Source organism: Phocoena sinus, chromosome 17 (genome assembly GCF_008692025.1).
Source record: "Phocoena sinus isolate mPhoSin1 chromosome 17, mPhoSin1.pri, whole genome shotgun sequence".
Taxonomy (NCBI): Eukaryota; Metazoa; Chordata; class Mammalia; order Artiodactyla; family Phocoenidae; genus Phocoena; species Phocoena sinus.
The window spans coordinates 79,043,212-79,059,221 of record NC_045779.1 but is presented as its reverse complement, the minus strand read 5'-3'; the positions used below and the strand labels follow the sequence as shown (position 1 = coordinate 79,059,221).

General features: G+C 59.1%; 1 protein-coding gene across 1 annotated transcript; it reads left to right on the top strand.

Annotated features, from left to right (window-relative positions):
- The first annotated feature begins 9,403 nt into the window (after positions 1 to 9,403).
- Positions 9,404 to 14,889, top strand: SCRT1 (scratch family transcriptional repressor 1). The gene is made up of 2 exons (XM_032610408.1): positions 9,404 to 9,518; positions 11,530 to 14,889. The coding sequence occupies exons 1-2, from the start codon at positions 9,404 to 9,406 to the stop codon at positions 12,471 to 12,473; spliced, it is 1,059 nt and encodes a 352-aa protein (XP_032466299.1). The 3' UTR covers positions 12,474 to 14,889.
- Positions 14,890 to 16,010: the final 1,121 nt, after the last annotated feature.

Genomic DNA, 16,010 nt, shown 5'->3' with positions numbered 1-16,010 from the left:
GATCCTGGTAAGGAACATGGAACTAACAAGCCACCACTAACCGGAAGAATACAGGAAAGGTCAAAAGGAGACACCAGTCCACGTGTCCTACCAACCTCCCAGAATCCTCCTCGCTGGAACCCATCTTGGCTGAGCGGTTGCATGTGTCACCAGAAAGTTCCCTGAGTCAAAATGATCGGCCAGGGCTTCCCTGGTGGCGTAGTGGTTGAGAGTCCGCCTGCCGATGCAGGAGACAGGGGTTCGTGTCCCGGTCCAGGAAGATCCCACATGCCGTGCCATGGCCGTGGAGCCTGCGCGTCTGGAACCTGTGCTCCACAACGGGAGAGGCCACAACAGTGAGAGGCCTGCGTACCGCAAAAAAAAAAAAAAATGATCGGCCAGAAACAACCCAGAAAGTAACCCCATCACCATAAAGCCCAAGACTGCGAGCCACGTGGCAGAGCAGTCCTCCTGGGGTCCCTTACCCTCCTGCTCTCCGCCTGGGCGCCCCTTCCCAATAAAGTCTCTTGCTCTGTCAGCACGTGTGTCTCCTCAGACAGTTCATTTCTGAGTGTTAGACAAGAGCCCGCTCTCGGGCCCTGAGAGGGGTCCCCCTTCCTGCAACAAATGGCAACTCTGGTGGGATCCCTTCTTTGCTACGACTGACATCCTGATCACTCGGGGTACTCGGGGACCAGCTCGCCCGCAGATGGACCAGACCCAGCGGCCACAACTGGGACCCTTTTGTTCCTGGTCTCCTCCTGACGCAGACGACTGGCCAGAGTGCTCCGACCGGGTAAGGAGCAACAGACTTTATTGACCTCTTCCCCTACCCCCTCTCTTTCCTCTTTCAACCCCTCCTATCCTACCCTTTTTTCTTCTGTCCTGGTCCTGGACGCGGGAGTCCGGTTGAAGGGCCTCGGAGCCTGATCACCTCCGGTGGGCAGAGAACTCGAACTCTGGCTCTGGTGTGGTCTGGTCTCTGGTTTCTGGTAGGGCCAAGTTCCCGTCCTCCCTTCCTGGAAGCCCAGGGAAAAGTCCCGTAATGGTTGGACGTCTGCAGGTGGCTGGAGACGTCTGTAAGGCCACCCATTTTGTCCCCCCTCTTTCCCCTCATCTTTCAACCTGGCCTCCTCTCCTCCCTTTGAAATCTCTGAAGACCTGACATATTTCTATTTACTCTGTTAGTACTCGGATCTGAAGTTCTGTGTCTCCATAGGAGGTTTTCTGAGAGTCTTCAATCTTTTTTTTTTTTTTTTTTTTTTTTTTGCGGTACGCGGGCCTCTCACTGCTGTGGCCTCTCCCGTTGAGGAGCACAGGCTCCGGACGTGCAGGCCCAGCGGCCACGGCTCACGGGCCCAGCCGCTCCGCGGCACGTGGGATCTTCCCGGACCGGGGCACGAACCTGTGTCCCCTGCATCGGCAGGCGGACCCCCAACCACTGCACCACCAGGGAAGCCCTGAGAGTCTTCAATCTTGTATTTAAGGGAGTGTCTGATTAGGATGGCCGGGCCTGTGTGTGTGTTTTTTTTGTTTTTTTTTTGTGGTACGCGGGCCTCTCACTGCTGTGGCCTCTCCCGTTGTGGAGCACAGGCTCCGGACGCGCAGGCTCAGCAGCCATGGCTCACGGGCCCAGCCGCTCCGCGGCATGTGGGATCTTCCCGGACCGGGACACGAACCCGTGTCCCCCGCATCGGCAGGCGGACTCCCAACCACTGCACCACCAGGGAAGCCCAAGTAAAAGAATTTTAAATGTAAGTGGGCGCAAAACTTGAATTTGGCTTTTCTCTCTCTTAAGAGGACAAGATTTCTTAAAATGTTGAACTGTGTTTGATAACAGATTTCAAGTTTCTTTACCTTTTAAGTGATCTGTTCTGTATTTGCCTTTGAAGTCTTTATTGTTACTTTGGCTAAGTGAATAACTATTGTTTCACAGACCTTTCATCCTTCGTGACTGAGTGTTCTAAACCCTTTTTAATTTTTTTTGACAAAACTTCCTAAATCAAATTCTAATGAAGTCCTTTTTTTACCTCTAGCTAACTCTGGGATGCTTCAAAGGGCCCTTGAAACATCCCGAAGAAAAATATTAAACTAAGTTCATCTGGTATGTTAAGTTACATGGGAAGTATTGTCAAATGAGTAATAAATCTTCTTAGGTTATATTGTATGGTAAATGTTATTAATATAGATATCCTAGACATTATAGGCAGTTCCTAAAATTCTGACATGTCCTGGTAAAATGTTCTCAGTCATTATGCTAGCTATTATCTTAAAGTGTTGTATGTCACAGCAGTAATCAAGTTTCTTTGTCAATTGTATTGTAATCAGATTTAAACGTGCCTTCTTAAGTCTTTTGTCATTATAGACAGTTATGGTTTCACTCGAATGCCTTTGCAGAAATGCTTCCTCTTCAAGAAGATTTATAGAAAGGACTTTTGGATAAATACAGGTTTCTGACTTTCAGACCATAATGCTGAACTGGGTAACAAATTGAAGAATTCTAATGGAAAACCTGATGGCTTCAAAAAGTTGTTAACAAAAAGGGTTAGTTACGTAGGACTGAGTGAACTGGTGAATACGGTTGTAATTTTTATGGTTTCTATCTGAAAAATTACTGGTTTAAATCTGTGTTTTCCAGGTATACAGAAACTTTCCCCTCAAACTCATTGACTTACAGAAATTTGGTAAATTATACTTTTGTAAGCAGAATTGAAACATTTATCTTTTCCTATCTGCTCCCTCCAGAGACTGGAAACTCTTAGGTTCCCAGCAGCTTTGTCAGATAAATTAGGAAGGCTACCTCACTAGCAGGTACAGAAATCCCAAGGTATTTTGGAGACCTCGAAAAGGGAGGAATTCACCTATATTTGTTAGGCAAAAATCTGTGATAAGCCCTTGGCATGACTTTCCTAGCCCTGAGAGGTCTTTTAAAAGTCCAGTCTGAGACTCCTTATAAAAATTTCAGCAAGTCTATATGATCAGTTACAGTTATATAAGTCATCAGGCCGAGTACTGAGACCAGACTTATTCTGCAAACAAATTAGTCTTAATCTGGTTACATTTGGTAGAAAAGAGGGTAATTTTAGAGAGAAAAAGATTATGTTTCAATGAATGTTAAATCCCGCTTTTGTTAATGGAGATCTGTATTTACTAAGACTCACCTCCCAGATAGTTCTTTGCTGTTAGGCTATATTAATGTAAAATTTAATTGAAGGCCACTCTAAGTTCGTTTCTGAAGCATATCTCAGTAATCTATCTTTGGCTGAAGATCAGATGCACCACAACCTGCGACTGGGGGCTTACGCGCACTGGAAAAGACATAATTTAAAAAACTATCTCCAACCCGGACGGAAGGACGCTTATCAGGTACTCGTAACTAGCTCATGCACAGTGAAACCGAAGGGAATTGACTCGGATTAATTTCCACTCATAAAGGGTCCCTGCACTGGACTGGCCTACAGAGAGGACGGCTGACCTCAAACCCACCTTAAGGGGCTTCCCTGGTGGCGCAGTGGTTGAGGATCCGCCTGCCAATGCAAGGGACACGGGTTCGAGCCCTGGTGCAGGAAGATCCCACATGCCGCGGAGCAACTAAGCTCATGAGCCACCAGTACGGAGCCCGCGTGTCACAGCTGCTGAAGCCTGTGCGCCTAGAGCCCGTGCTCTGCAACAAAGAGAAGCCACGGCAATGAGAAGCCCACACGCCGCAACAAAGAGTAGCCCCTGGCCGCCACAACTAGAGAAAGCCCGCGTGCAGCAATGAAGACCCAACACGGCAAAAAGAAATAAATAAATAAATTTTAAAAAGAAAAAAAACTCACCTGAAAACAATGCTCAGAGGAGAAACTACACTCACACTAGGGCAAGAAGATGACAACATCAGAAGCAGACAGACTGCCCAAGATCCTCGACCCGACTCATACAATCATTTCTAATGTTTTCCTGACTTCTTGCATATGAATCAAATGTTCTCCTATCACGGGCACGATCCTATGCTGGTTTTAAAAATCAGTCCAATTGTTGGGTTTGTGACCAATTACCTGTGTCTAGTACTTCTGGGTTACCTTGGTGAATTTCTCCACTCCAAGGCCCATTGGTTGGCCCTGAGGAAATTTACTTTATTTTTAAAACATTTTTAAAATAAATAAATAAATTTAATTTATTATTTTTTTAATTTTTAAAAATTTATTTAATTTATTTTTATTTTTGGCTGCATTGGGTCTTCGTTGCTGTGTGCGGGCTCTTCTCTGGTGGTGGTGAGCGGGGGCTACTCTTTGTTGCGGTGCACAGGCTTCTCATTGCAGTGGCTTCTCTTGTTGCAGAGCACAGGCTCTAGGTGCGTGGGCTTCAGTAGTTGTGGCACAGGGGCTCAGCAGTTGTGGCCTGCGGGCTCTAGAGTGCAGGCTCAGTAGCTCGGTAGTTGTGGCGCATGGGCTTATTCGCTCTACAGCATGTGGGATCTTCCCAGACCAGGGCTCGAACCCATGTCCCCTGAACTGGCAGGCGGATTCTTAACCACTGCGCCACCAGGGAAACCTGGAAATTTACTTTAAAAGAAAAATTATAGTCACGTTCAGGTAACTATTGATATTACTAGGTAGAATCCCTTCACCTGGCCAATTAATAATGCCTGCTCTGACCCTGGCCATAAACACGAGTTTTCTTCTGTTACTCAAGCTCATTTAGAGCAACAAGCAGAGTTTCCGCCAAGGAATAAGGCCTCCCGCAATCATGGGCTGGATTTATGTAGTTAACACCAGGCTGTGGTAAGTTAAGTTTAGAGGCTCCTCTATGTTGGGAACAATTAAATCTTACTAGTAAGGAAAATCAGTCTAGTAACACTAGGAAACTGGCCTGGGGGCCTTATGGACAACGCCAATATATAACTTCCCTTAAAGATAAGGATTGGTACGGAACAGACTAAGTCAGACGAACTGGGATATGCTGGGCTGCACCTAATGGAAGTTCTTGGCTTATATTCTTGCTTATGAGTTTACTAATCTGCTAGCCATATAATTTTTTTATATTGCCTGTTTTACAAAATTGTTGTTTCTTGCATTACCAAATGTGTGACTGAGCCTCTGACAAAATGATAATGTATAGTTCCGCATAAGATCAATGACGGTTATAGTGTAAGTCTGGATATGGGAAGGAGCAGCAAGAGGGAATACTGTCCTGCACCATAAGAGACTAGACTAGACAGGTAGTCCAGAGGCTTTTGGGCTACTCGTAAGGCCTAGTCCAATAAGAGCGGCACACCGAGTGGCCTGTCAGTGAAATCTTCACCGGACCTGGGAATACGCATTCCTAGCACCGTGGGATGAAATGGTCATGAAATGCCCCCCAAACCATGCTGAAATTTATGACCCTGAAGGGGATCTGCCAACTGAAAATTGCCGTCTGCCTCTGCAAGGATTAAGTCAATGGCCACTACAGCCACTGAGCTTCAACACCCCCTGAAAGGAATTCAGGGTAGAGATCAGGAATGAGGCGCTCTGTGCTCTGAGAAAACCTGGCAGGACAGGCCTTCAGATAGTGAGGTATTTTCAGGAGAAGATTTTATGAGTCCAAACTCTTGCATCTTCTCATACCTAGAGAAACACTAACATCATTAATGGTGACATCTGCTTTGGCTATGAAGGAGAAAATTACAATTAAAAGTCAAAATGGAGTAGCTATGGTTCAGACATCCAAGGAAATAACTAGCTGACACTATGGGTGTCATTTCAGACAAGTCCTTGTATTGCTGAAAGTCACACATCCTGCAGCCCTCACCCCAAATTTTGATCAGGTGGAGACAGACTTTTACTCTATGAGGCAACACTATGCCCCCTCTCAGCAGGAAGTAGTTACAGAAGAAAGAGACCTCTGCCCCAATCCCCAAGAAGTATCTTGAGTACGAAGTCTCTCAAGGGGGAGTTGTTAGGGGAAACACTGACTGAAACCGCCTGCCCTGGCCAGGCAAAGACAGTAACAATTTGCATGAGTTATTTTATGACAGGAGATCCGGGTAAGGAACACGGAACTAACAAGCCACCACCAACCGGAAGAATACAGGAAAAGTCAAAAGGAGAGAGGAGACGCCAGTCCACACGTCCTACCAACCTCCCAGAATCCTCCTCGCTGGAACCCATCTTGGCTGAGCGGTTGCATGTGCCACCAGAAAGTTCCGTGAGTCAGAACGATCGGCCAGAAACAACCCAGAAAGTAACCCCATCACCATAAAGCCCAAGACTGCGAGCCACGTGGCAGAGCAGTCCTCCTGGGGTCCCTTAACCTCCTCCTCTCCGCCTGGGCGCCCCTTCCCAATAAAGTCTCTTGCTCTGTCAGCACATGTGTCTCCTCGGACAGTTCATTTCTGAGTATTAGACAAGAGCCCGCTCTCAGGCCCTGGGAGGGGTCCCCCTTCCTGCAACACAGTGATCTCGACCTCAGGGTGCTTGAAAGGAGGTGGGGTGGAGAGGACTAAGTAATTGCTTCCGAGCCGCATGTGTGCTCCACAACCTGGCCTTTTCGGACTGATGGCCAAGGCCTAGGCCCAGCTGCCCCTCCCCGCTGGGCGCCCCGAGGGGCTGCAGGCTCTACCCCGAACGAGTGGGAGCGCGAGGGCGGCCTAAATGATCCCCTTGGGAGCGCCTGGGCCGTAGGACACATGTGTCGGTGCTCTGACGCCCGGTCGGTCAAGAGGGTTGGGAGCCTGGGGACGGGGAAATTGACAGACAGGCAGGGTCTGGGACAGCGAACCAGGAATGGAAGAATCGAGAAGCTGGATGAAGGAACAGAAATGAGGGAAAAGCGAAGGGCGATGGAGGAATGGGACTGAGGAAACAGGTGCAGAGGGAGGGACAAAGGACAGGGTAGGGGAGTGGAAGAATGAGGGAAGGGGTGGAGGAGCAAAAGTACACGGACAGAGCGACAGGGCCACTGGGATAACGGAAGGGGACAGGGACGTGGTCCGAGAGCAGTACTGGGGCGGATTGTTCGGGAGGCGGGGAACCCAGGGTGAAGGGAGTGCGCCTGGCCCGTCCCGCTGGCGCCCCGAGGGTTAGCCCGGTAATTAGGCCTCGGTCCAGATGGGCCCCCCCAGTCCCGCAATCAAAATGCTAATTGGGCCCGTGCCTCCGGCTGCGCCTCTGCCTGGCCCCCCTGGGAGGGGGCAGGGACGAGTGGCTCGGCCGAGGGGGATCCCCGTCCCCGCCCCCACTGCGGGCCCCGCCGGCTGCGGCTCTGCGATAAGGGGCCAGCCGCGCCCCGCCCCCGCCCCTTGGGAGCAACTGCCACGCAAGATGAATATCCCGCCACTGCCGCGGCCTGAGCCGCCGCCACAAAGCGGGCCTGTGGTCTCCGCCGCGCCCCCGCGCCGGGCTGGCTCGCTCACAGCCCCGCTCACTCGGCTCCTGGGCTGAGATGCGGGAGAAACCGGGGAGCCGGGCAGGCGGCGGGGCGCTGAGCTCAGCGCGCCCGGCACGCCCCCGAACGCGCGCCCCCGGTGCGGCCCTCCCGCCGCGCGCTCCCGGCAGGTGTCCGCGGGACCGCCGTGCCGCCCCGCACAAGGTCACCGCTCTCTGCGCCGGGTGCGCACGGGCTCCCGGCTCGGACCGCCCGGATACTCCCGGAGCCACCCCTGTAACCTTGGTCCTCAGGGACGGAGGGCCGCGTTGGGGAGCGCTCGGAGCGTGGAGACCCGAACCTCCGGGCGGGGGAGGGTGAGGGGACAATGGCGGCGCCGGGCCCTAATTGGGGACATATGTCCTCGCGCGCGGCCATTGTGCGGCCCGGAACTCCCCGCACCCCCGCGCCAGCCATTGGCTGCTGGGCCTGACGTCATGGGGGCTGCAAACTCGGGGCGGGCGGCCGGGGGAAGGGTTATCCGCCTGGTTGCGGGGCCGCGTGGGGGAACTGCAGGCGCGCGGGAGGGCGGAAAACCACCAGTGAAACCGAATTTCTGGAGCAAGGGCAAAGCAGCCCCTCTCCCCCTTCACATCCCGCTCGGTGCGTCGCCGCTGCGCTCGACCTCCGGCCCTTGGGAGGAAGGCGGGGGTGGAGGAGGCCTCTCCAGCGGGTGCGGGGTCAGCCCGGGTGACCGAGTGGCAGGGAGCCACTGCGGCACAGGGCGAGCGCAGCACTTCCACACTGCACTTTCGCTGCCTCAGCATTCGCTCCTTCGCCTCCCGCCTCCCCCACCTGCCCCCGCAGATCCCTCGCCTCCACACCCGAGAGCTAGACTGGCCGGACCATTCTGGGGTCCGCCCTGCGTTCCTCACCCAAAGATCCCAAGTCCGGGCTCGTGGGTCCCAGGCCTGTTTCCACCTCTCCCCCCACGCCCCACAATGCCGCGGACAGCTGGGCCTCCGTTCCTGGAGTCTCTCGGGGGAACTCCACACAAGCCGGGCCGCGGCATCCCCAAGACCCCTCCCAGGAGATCCTGGCGGGGGCCCGGCCCAGCGCAGCCATTTCCGCCGTCCTCTCCCCCACTCCTCCCACCCCCTCCCGCAGCTCCTGGGCTTTAAAAGCCGGAGGCTGGGCCGGGCCGCAGGCAGAGGCGGCCGCGGGTGCAGGAGGCCGGGCCCAGGAGCTGTCGGAGGGCCGAGCCCCGCCCCCGGAGCCCCCGTCCCTCCCTCCCACCTTCCCTCGGCCCGCCCTCCCAGCGCACCCCTCCCCCCGAGGACCCCCGCCCGCCGCCCGCCGCCCGCCGCCCGCCGCCCGCCGCCGCCGCTCGCTCCGGCTGCAGAACAATAAAGCAAGCCTCCCAGAGACCCCCTTCCGAGGACCCCCTCCCGGCGGCCGAGCCCCCGCGGCCCGCCCCTCGCAGCTCGCGCCGGCTTTACCCGCCCGGTCGCTGGCCGAGGTGCTGGCCGGGCCGGCGCTGGCCGCGGTGCTGAAGCTGCCGGCACTCCCGCCGCCGCCCCGTTCTCCGGGCCCGGCGCCGCCACCTCCGGGGGCATGGGGGGTCGCTGACTGAGGCTCCGCCGCGGTGGCGGGGGGGAGGGGAAGGGGGCCGCGGAGCCGGGCCAGCCCTGCACCCACTCGCAGCCTCCGGGCCCGGGACGGAGCCGCTCCCCCCCTCCCCGCCCTCCCAGCCTCCTCCCCCGCCTGTCCAGGGGCGGCACTGCGGGCTGGGGAGCCGGGACCAGAGGAGGAAAGGAAGGAAGGAAGAGAAGAGAGAAGAGGAGAAGAGAGAAGAGAATAGAAGAAGAGAAGAGAAGGAAGGAAGGAGAAGAAAAGGGATCCCGAGGAGCAGAGGAGGAAACGCAGGACAGGCAGGCAGAAGAGAGGACGGCACTCGCGCGGCATCACCCAAAGGCCAGAGTGGGGACCCGTGCTGCTTCCGCCGCCCCTCGGATGGTGACGGGGCCCCGCCGCGGCCGCAGCCCCCCCGCGTCCCGGCTCCGCAGGCCCACAGCGCCGGAGCCCCGCAGGAATCATGCCCAGATCCTTCCTGGTCAAGAAGGTCAAACTTGACACGTTCTCCTCGGCAGACCTCGAGAGCTCCTACGGGCGCGCCCGAAGCGACCTCGGCGAGCGACTGCAGGAGAAAGGTGTGAGCTGGGATGAGGCTGGGGGCGGCGAGGGGCCCAGGGCAGGGCCGGAAGGGGTAGAGGGCCAGAGTGTGGGGCTGGAGGGAGCAGGGGCCGCAGGAAATAGACCCGAGGGAACCAGAACCAGCAGGAGGCAGTGGCTGGAGTGGGGCTTGGAGGGGAGGGAGATGGGGGGTAGGGAGAGGGGAAGGCAGAGGTAGGCCAGAACAGAGCCAAGGCTGGGCAGCGAGAGTGTCAATGCAGGAGAGACTGTGGGGAACAGGGGGCAGGAACAGGAGGTACCTGAAGGTACACACTGACCCACACCCTGACCGACACAGCATGGACACCTGCTGACATGACAGGACTTAGCGATGCATGCAAACCCACACTCAGGAAGCTGAGCCTGCTTCGGAGCCCTCTCCTCTTCTTTGGCTACACCTCCAGGACCCCCTGCTAGGGCCATCAGGGAAGTGCTATGAGCTCCAGGGAGTAGCCATGTGGTCCAGTGGGGGCGGCCCACCTGTCAGGGCAAAGGTCCCAGCCGAGGCAGCAGCAGTGTCTTCTTCCCTGAATCCAGGGTCAGGGAGAAGGGTGTGGGCAGGTGGGCTGTGGGCCGGGAAGTCCAAAGTGCTGGAGGCAGGGGGAGGCTCTTTGTGTAAGGTCGCCCAAATTCAAGGACAACTGTTAGCATGCAGGCAAGGGGCCTGAGAGTGCCAGCAGCCTGGGGTGGTAAAACAAGTGTGACCTGAAGAAGCATAAGCCTGTGTGCGAGCCTGTGTGTGCCCATGTGACTGCGTGTGGCCATGTGACTGTGTGCGCTTGTGTGTGACCCTGTATGAGTGTGTGCCTGCCTGTGTGCCACTACATGGGACCATGTGACTCTGAGGCTGCTTTGCGCCCATGTGACTGGTGACCCTAGCTGAGAGTGTCTGGGTGGCTGCATGTCTGACCCTGCATGAGTAGGTGGCACAGGCCTGGGTCAGCATGCAACCCACCCTGAGGGGACTCCAGGATTGACAGTGTTTGAGAGGCTGAGTGTAACCCTGAAGAAGCCAGAGCCTGTATTGTGTGGGGTGTGCATTTGTGACTTTGAGGTTGTGAGATCCATCTCATGCCTTGAGAACAGCTGCAGTTACCGGCATGAATAATGCTGCCTGCCTGCAGTTTGTCCCTGTGAAGGTGTCCCCTGGTGGACGCCCTGGCACTGTCTCCAATGCAGCATCTTCCTGGTCGTCTGTCCTGGGGCTGAGGAAGGCCCCCATAAAGGATTAGGGCCTGGGGGAAGAGGGCAATGTGGAACAAGGTAGGACCCAAGGCTGCAGGATGACTGAAGGGAGTGGGGGCAGAAGCAGAGTGGATGGAGGGAGATAGGGCTGGAGCTGAAGGTGGTCAAATCTAGTGAGTAGTGGGAGAGCTGGGAGATGAAAGGGAGGTGCTAGAAGGTCTGCGGGAGGTAGAATTCTCCAGGGCTTGTTGGGAGACCTCGAGCACTGGAGAGGGTCGACATCAAGGCTGGGCGTGGGTTCTCAGCACAGTGGAAAAGCCGCTGGGAGCCATGAGAGCGGGAGCGACGGGGTCCCTGGACAGGCGGTCCTGGCTTTGTGCGCTGCGGGTCTGCAGTGTGTTGCATAATCAGGGAAAACTGCTGAAGTGGGGAGAACCCGAGGGGGAGGGGGAGGAGGGGGGGAGGAGGGGAAGGAGGGCGAGGGAAGCGCCGCCCCTCCCCCCTGACCTTGAAGCTCCGCGGAAGGTGGGGGGGGGGCAGCCGCGCCCGAAGATGCGACTCTTTTCCTCCTCCTGCGAGGGTGGGGCGGGGCCGGGCCGGGCCCTGTCTCATCTCTCCTCTCCTCTCTTCCCCTCCCTGCCGTCTCCATCCTCCCTGCCCCGCGGTCCCTCGGCCCCTTATTCTTTGTCCTCCTTGTTCCCTCCTTCCCGGACCCCGCTGTCTCCCGCCGCCCTCCCGTGTGTGTCTCGCCCGCTGCCCGGTTCCCCTCCCGCTGTCTCTCTGTCTGTCCGCCTCGGCCCTTAGGATACCTCAACGACTACGCGGGGCCTGCCTCTGTCTACGATGGCGACGCCGAGGCGGCCCTGCTCAAAGGGCCGTCCCCGGAGCCCATGTACGCTGCGGCCGTGCGGGGAGAGCTGGGCCCGGCGGCTGCGGGCTCGGCGCCGCCGCCCACCCCGCGCCCGGAGCTGGCCACAGCCGCGGGTGGCTACATCAACGGCGATGCGGCGGTCAGCGAGGGCTACGCTGCTGACACCTTCTTCATCACCGACGGGCGCTCCCGCCGCAAGGCCGCCAACGCCAATGCCGCCGCCGCCCCCTCCACGGCCTCGGCGGCGGCCCCCGACGGCGACGGCGGAGGCGGGGCCGGGGCAGGCACGCGCGGTGCGGGATCGGGGGCCGGGGGTCGGGGCGGCGCGCGCGCGGGGGCGAGCACCGAGGCGCGTGCGGGGCCTGGGGCCGGCAGCGCGGGAGGCCGGCACGCGTGCGGCGAGTGCGGCAAAACGTACGCCACATCGTCGAACCTGAGCCGCCACAAGCAGACGCACCGCAGCCTGGACAGTCAGCTGGCGCGGCGCTGCCCGACGTGCGGCAAGGTGTACGTGTCCATGCCGGCCATGGCCATGCACCTGCTCACGCACGACCTGCGCCACAAGTGCGGCGTGTGCGGCAAGGCCTTCTCCAGGCCCTGGCTGCTGCAGGGCCACATGCGCTCCCACACCGGCGAGAAACCCTTCGGCTGCGCGCACTGCGGCAAGGCCTTCGCCGACCGCTCCAACCTGCGCGCGCACATGCAGACGCACTCGGCCTTCAAGCACTTCCAGTGCAAGCGCTGCAAGAAGAGCTTCGCGCTCAAGTCCTATCTCAACAAGCACTACGAGTCGGCCTGCTTCAAGGGCGCCGCCGCCGCCGGTCCCCCGGCCCCGGCGCCCGCCGCGCCGCCGCAGCTCAGCCCCGTGCAGGCCTAGGGCGGCGTGGCCTCCGCCGGCCGGGTCGGCTCTCAGCAATACGGGCCCCCAGGGAGGTCTCCGCCGGCGAACGGGCGGAGGGGCCGGAGGGCGGGCCCCTCCTCACAGCAATAGGGGGAGGGGGCCCGGCCCCGCCCCGCCCGCCGGGGGCCCTGCCGGCCCCTTCAAGCAATAGGGTCCCGAGGGGAGACCCACCCCGAGCCCCCTCCCTTCCCCTCCAGGGTGCCCCAGGCTTTTTCCCAGCAATAGGGTCGAGGAGACCCAGAACCGAACCTCATCTCCGAGTTAGGTCTCTGAAGACCGGGGTGGGGTGAGGTAGGGAGCGCCCCCTTCCTCCCTCTTCTGCGCCCCTGGATCGTGTCGCAGAGACTCAGGTCTTCCCCACCCCTTCCCAAGCCTTCCAGGGCCAGGCCTGCGGCCTAGACGTCCAGGGAGCCGGTCCCTCCCCAGCAGCAGGCGGGGGAGGGGCAGGATGGGGGGCTGCAGAGGCGTCCCTACTCCTCAGTGTTCGTTGAACCCCAGGAGTGTTAGACGCGTTGGGGATCGGGGAGGGGGGCGGATGGCGGCACCTCTCTCCCTTGGGTTCCTTCTGGGGCCTCAGTCCGAGCCGCTCTCCTACCCTCGCCTCGCATCCCCTGCCAAATCCGAATTCTTCCAGCCCAGCTTCCCGGGCTCTGTCCTCCATAACGAATAATAATGACGCATATCAAATCGCATGGACTTATCCGACCTCCTCAGAACCCGCTCCCGCCCTGCCCCGGGGCCCCCTCCCTCGTACCCGGGCATTCGGTGTTGGAGGACGGATTTCTGGGGCCCGGCAGGCAGGCCTGGACACAGCCCTCTACACACCTCTCTGTATTCGCTTTGCGGGTAAAGCCCCCTGGGGGGGGTTGCGGATGCGTCGGGTTTCTTTCTGTATTTGTACGTTATATTTATGAACGGATTGCACTCGGGTCAGGGAAGGGGCGCTGCGGCCCCTATCCTTCCCGCCGACGCCAGGGGTTTGGGATGTCCTGGATCACTTTCCCCGCCCCTGAACCCCGCCCCACCCGGGCTCCGCCTCTTGGGAGCCTCAGGCCCCGCCTCTCAGAGGCCGGTCCCCTCCCTGGAACCCCAGGCCCCGCCCTCACTCTGTTGCCAACTTACGCCGGTCTATGCCAAAGCCTCGGCGGCGACACCGCCCCAAGGGCCCGCCCCATTGGCCGCCGCCTTTGTGACGTCACTGCATGCAGCCCCACCCACCTCCCGTCCCTTCCCGGGGCTGCCCGCTCCCTGTCCCTCTTAGTTAGTCCGAAGCCGACTATAGAGCAATAATGCGCACTGCATGCGAAGCTGCCGCCGCCTCTAGAGTTACTGAGAATCAGGTATCCCCCTGCCCCACCACCCCATAGGCCCCTAGATCAGGGACGCTGCGCGGGGCCGGACGCGCAGACTTTCTTCCCCCTCCTCCTCCTCCTCCCCCCCACGGCAGAGGCCGGCGGGTGTAATGGTTTCAGGGGCGGGGCGGGGTGGTTGCCCCCCAAGACCCCTCCTTCAGTCGTCCATCACCCACCAATCCTTCATTAGGCACCAACTATGTTCCAGGCCCCCTTCTGAGTCCGCTAGGGACGTGGCGACCTGCGGGGTGTGTGTGTGTGTGTGTGTGTGCATGTTTGTGACGGGCCCAACGGGCTTGGGTGGGCCAGGGATGGCCGCAGGTGCAGAGAGAGCTGCGGTCCCTAGACCTAACCGTGGCCCCTCACTCCTCCCCGCCCCAGCGCCGAGCCAGTGCTGGGGGCAGTGGGGCTCTGCCTTTGACTTGGGCCTGGGTGCACAGCTCAGGTGGCACAGACCGAGGGCCCCAAGGCCCAGCGCCACCAGGGCCACCCGCGCCGAATCCCATTCCTTCCATCCCCTGGCAATGAGGGCTCTGTCACGTCAGTCCAGGGCTCCAAGCCAGAAGAAAAGGTGCACGCTGGAGCATTTGACCTGGCTAGCCCCATCCCCGTGGGTACCAAGCCCAGCTGCTACTCCGCTGCTCCTGCAGTGGGGGACCCGGACCTGAGAGGCCGGCACAGCAGAGCCCACGTCCAAGACCCCTACATCCCAGCTTGGTGTTCACACAGCTCCCAAGCTGGGGCCTGCCCCACTTGCGCTGGGCACACCCGCATGCACACGCACACACAGGCACCCCACCCTACCCCACATGCCTATCTACCTACCTAAGGAGAAGGCCGGAGGGCTGTGGGCCGGCCAGGGTCTCCCGCCTCTCCCCACACCCCGCTGCCGCCGTGGAAAGCCATGGGCCCCCTCCCGCCCCCATAACTAAGCAGCACAATAACCGACTTAGCGAATTCAGGTAGAAGGAACGTTTAGGTAGCACCTATTTTGTACTGATTCTACGAGTAGGGCCCGAGATGCGGGGGCCCTCGGGTGGGGGCTGCGGCCGCCGGCCCGCCCCGCCCCCACCCCCGCCTGCGCCCCGCCGCCTTGTACATACTCCCACCCGGGACAGGCCGGGATTTTTACTCGGGCCGCGCCCCTCTTCCGCCCCCGTTTGGGGCCGGGCCGGCCGGACAGACGGACGGACGGACAGACCTCCTTCCTAAGCACAATAGCACCAGCTCCCCGGAGCACCGCACCTCCACGAGGAGAATAAATGCCACTCTTGATAGAACTCGGAGTGTCGGGCTGATGTATACAGGGCTGGGCCCGCGCAGCAGGGGGCACTGGGGTCACCTAGGGGTCGTCTTCCGGGTCCTGCCGCTCCACAGAGGTCGGGCAGGCGCAGGCCCAGCGCTGGGAGTGGCACCCTACCCACGCAGCCTTGGAGTCGCGCCGCTGCCTTTTGCTGGGGTGCGCCCGTGTCTTCTTTTGTGAGAAGGCAGTCTTCCACCCTGGAGGGCCGGCTTGTCAGACCAAAGGCAAGAGCACACCCCTGAAGGCAAGGCAGTTAGCATTTCTCCTGTGGCAGGTGACTCCGCTCTGTGCCAGGAACTGGGGAGGCTACAGTCAGATCTGGCCCAGGACTGATCTAGAATGGCCGGAGGAGGTGCAGCAGGGCCTGTAATCCTGTGGCCTGGGACACCTCCACTCTTCCTGTAGGGGCTCCTGCTGTCCTTACAGCCTGACAGCCACCAGCGAGTCTTCCTCGATGCCACTGGAGAACATGGGGACAGCAGAGGGTGTGGGGTCTGACCCCTTCCTGCAGCCTGCTGTCCACATCCTGACTCCCAGACTCAGGGGATATGTTCCCACACTGAGGAGCCCTCCATAGGTAGCTGGGCCAGGCTGGCTCTGGGGAGGAGGTGCCCAGGGGTCATAGGAGTTCCCACAGCCGCCCACAGCCACCACAGCCCTCGGGCTTTAGACAGGACGTCATGTTGAGGAGATGAGGGGCAGGGCTGTGCTGGGCTCAGAGAGCCCAGGGACATGGACTCCTACCCCAGCAAATGCCCTCGGCACCCAGGTAGGTAGGCATAAGCTGAGAGGTCCCACATCTTTGGAGACATGTGGTCAAACCAGGTCAGCCCAGGGCCAGAGCAGCTGTCTGCACGC